The sequence below is a fragment of the Amphimedon queenslandica genome, unplaced genomic scaffold, assembly GCF_000090795.2.
Source record: "Amphimedon queenslandica unplaced genomic scaffold, v1.1 AMPQUscaffold_13356, whole genome shotgun sequence".
Taxonomy (NCBI): Eukaryota; Metazoa; Porifera; class Demospongiae; order Haplosclerida; family Niphatidae; genus Amphimedon; species Amphimedon queenslandica.
In genome coordinates this window covers 143,046-143,922 of record NW_003546408.1, presented here as the reverse complement: position 1 = coordinate 143,922, position 877 = coordinate 143,046, and the positions used below count along the sequence as shown (strand labels likewise).

At 31.8% G+C, this 877-nt stretch overlaps 1 protein-coding gene across 1 annotated transcript in view; it reads right to left on the bottom strand.

The window, feature by feature from the left end:
- LOC109582774 (adhesion G-protein coupled receptor G2-like) overlaps window positions 1-574 on the bottom strand; it is a 2,185-nt gene extending 1,611 nt beyond the window's left edge. Inside the window, exons 1-3 of the mRNA XM_019997696.1 lie at window positions 317-574; window positions 222-267; window positions 12-112 (exon numbers count right to left, since the gene is read on the bottom strand). Of these exons, the coding sequence (XP_019853255.1) occupies window positions 12-112; window positions 222-267; window positions 317-574 (405 nt within the window). The remainder of the gene's footprint in view (window positions 1-11; window positions 113-221; window positions 268-316) is intronic.
- Between the last annotated feature and the right edge of the window lie 303 nt (window positions 575-877).

Genomic DNA, 877 nt, shown 5'->3' with positions numbered 1-877 from the left:
GGAAAGCTTACTACTAGTATAGCAAAGTTAGTCAAATGATTGCAGTGACATGTTACTGAACTGTTAGCAGCTTCAACAGTGCACCCATCAGTTGACCAGTTACCTCTACCTTCTATAAAAAAATCATTAATGCATTTCAACAGATATTTATAGCCTTGAGTCCAGCCCTGATAACATTTGGGGCTGGACTGAAGACTGTTCAAATATGAAAGTATGCATACCAGCAGCATTAAAGTCCCAATAGACACAACAAGGATTACTAAAGTTCTATAAAATAATAAAGCTTACAAATAGTAATTTATAAAATTATGATTACATTTGCCTTTAGTGCAAGAGTGATTACTACTGGATTAGGTAGTTGAGTACCATCAGACACTCCAGCAATTCTAGCACTAATGACTGATGATCCCACTATTGTATTAGGAGGAGGATCTCTGATAGGAAAGAATGCTGTTTCCTCATATAGAGAGAATGCTACTTTTATCTTAGCATCAGTTGTAACATTGAGAATGCCCTTTGGTATTGTAATTGATCCTATTTCAGTATCAGTAGAATCACCAACAGTATCTATCATCAATGAACCATCTATATGCATTTAAAAATAATAATAATAGGTATAAACATTAACTAACTTGAAGCTGTTGCTGTGAAGGTTAGTTTATTATAACTTGACCTTGTAGCCTTTTAAGTGGAACTTGTTATAATTATTATTTTTTTAATTATATTTTTCTCACCTTTCTTATTTTAAAAGCAATGTTTTTTTCAACTATGTCTATATTAGTGTTATTGTCATAATTCAAAACAGCATCTACTATTCCCTCAAATGATTGAATGATCCTATCAATAACAATTAACAACAATAAAAGCAATGTTTAGT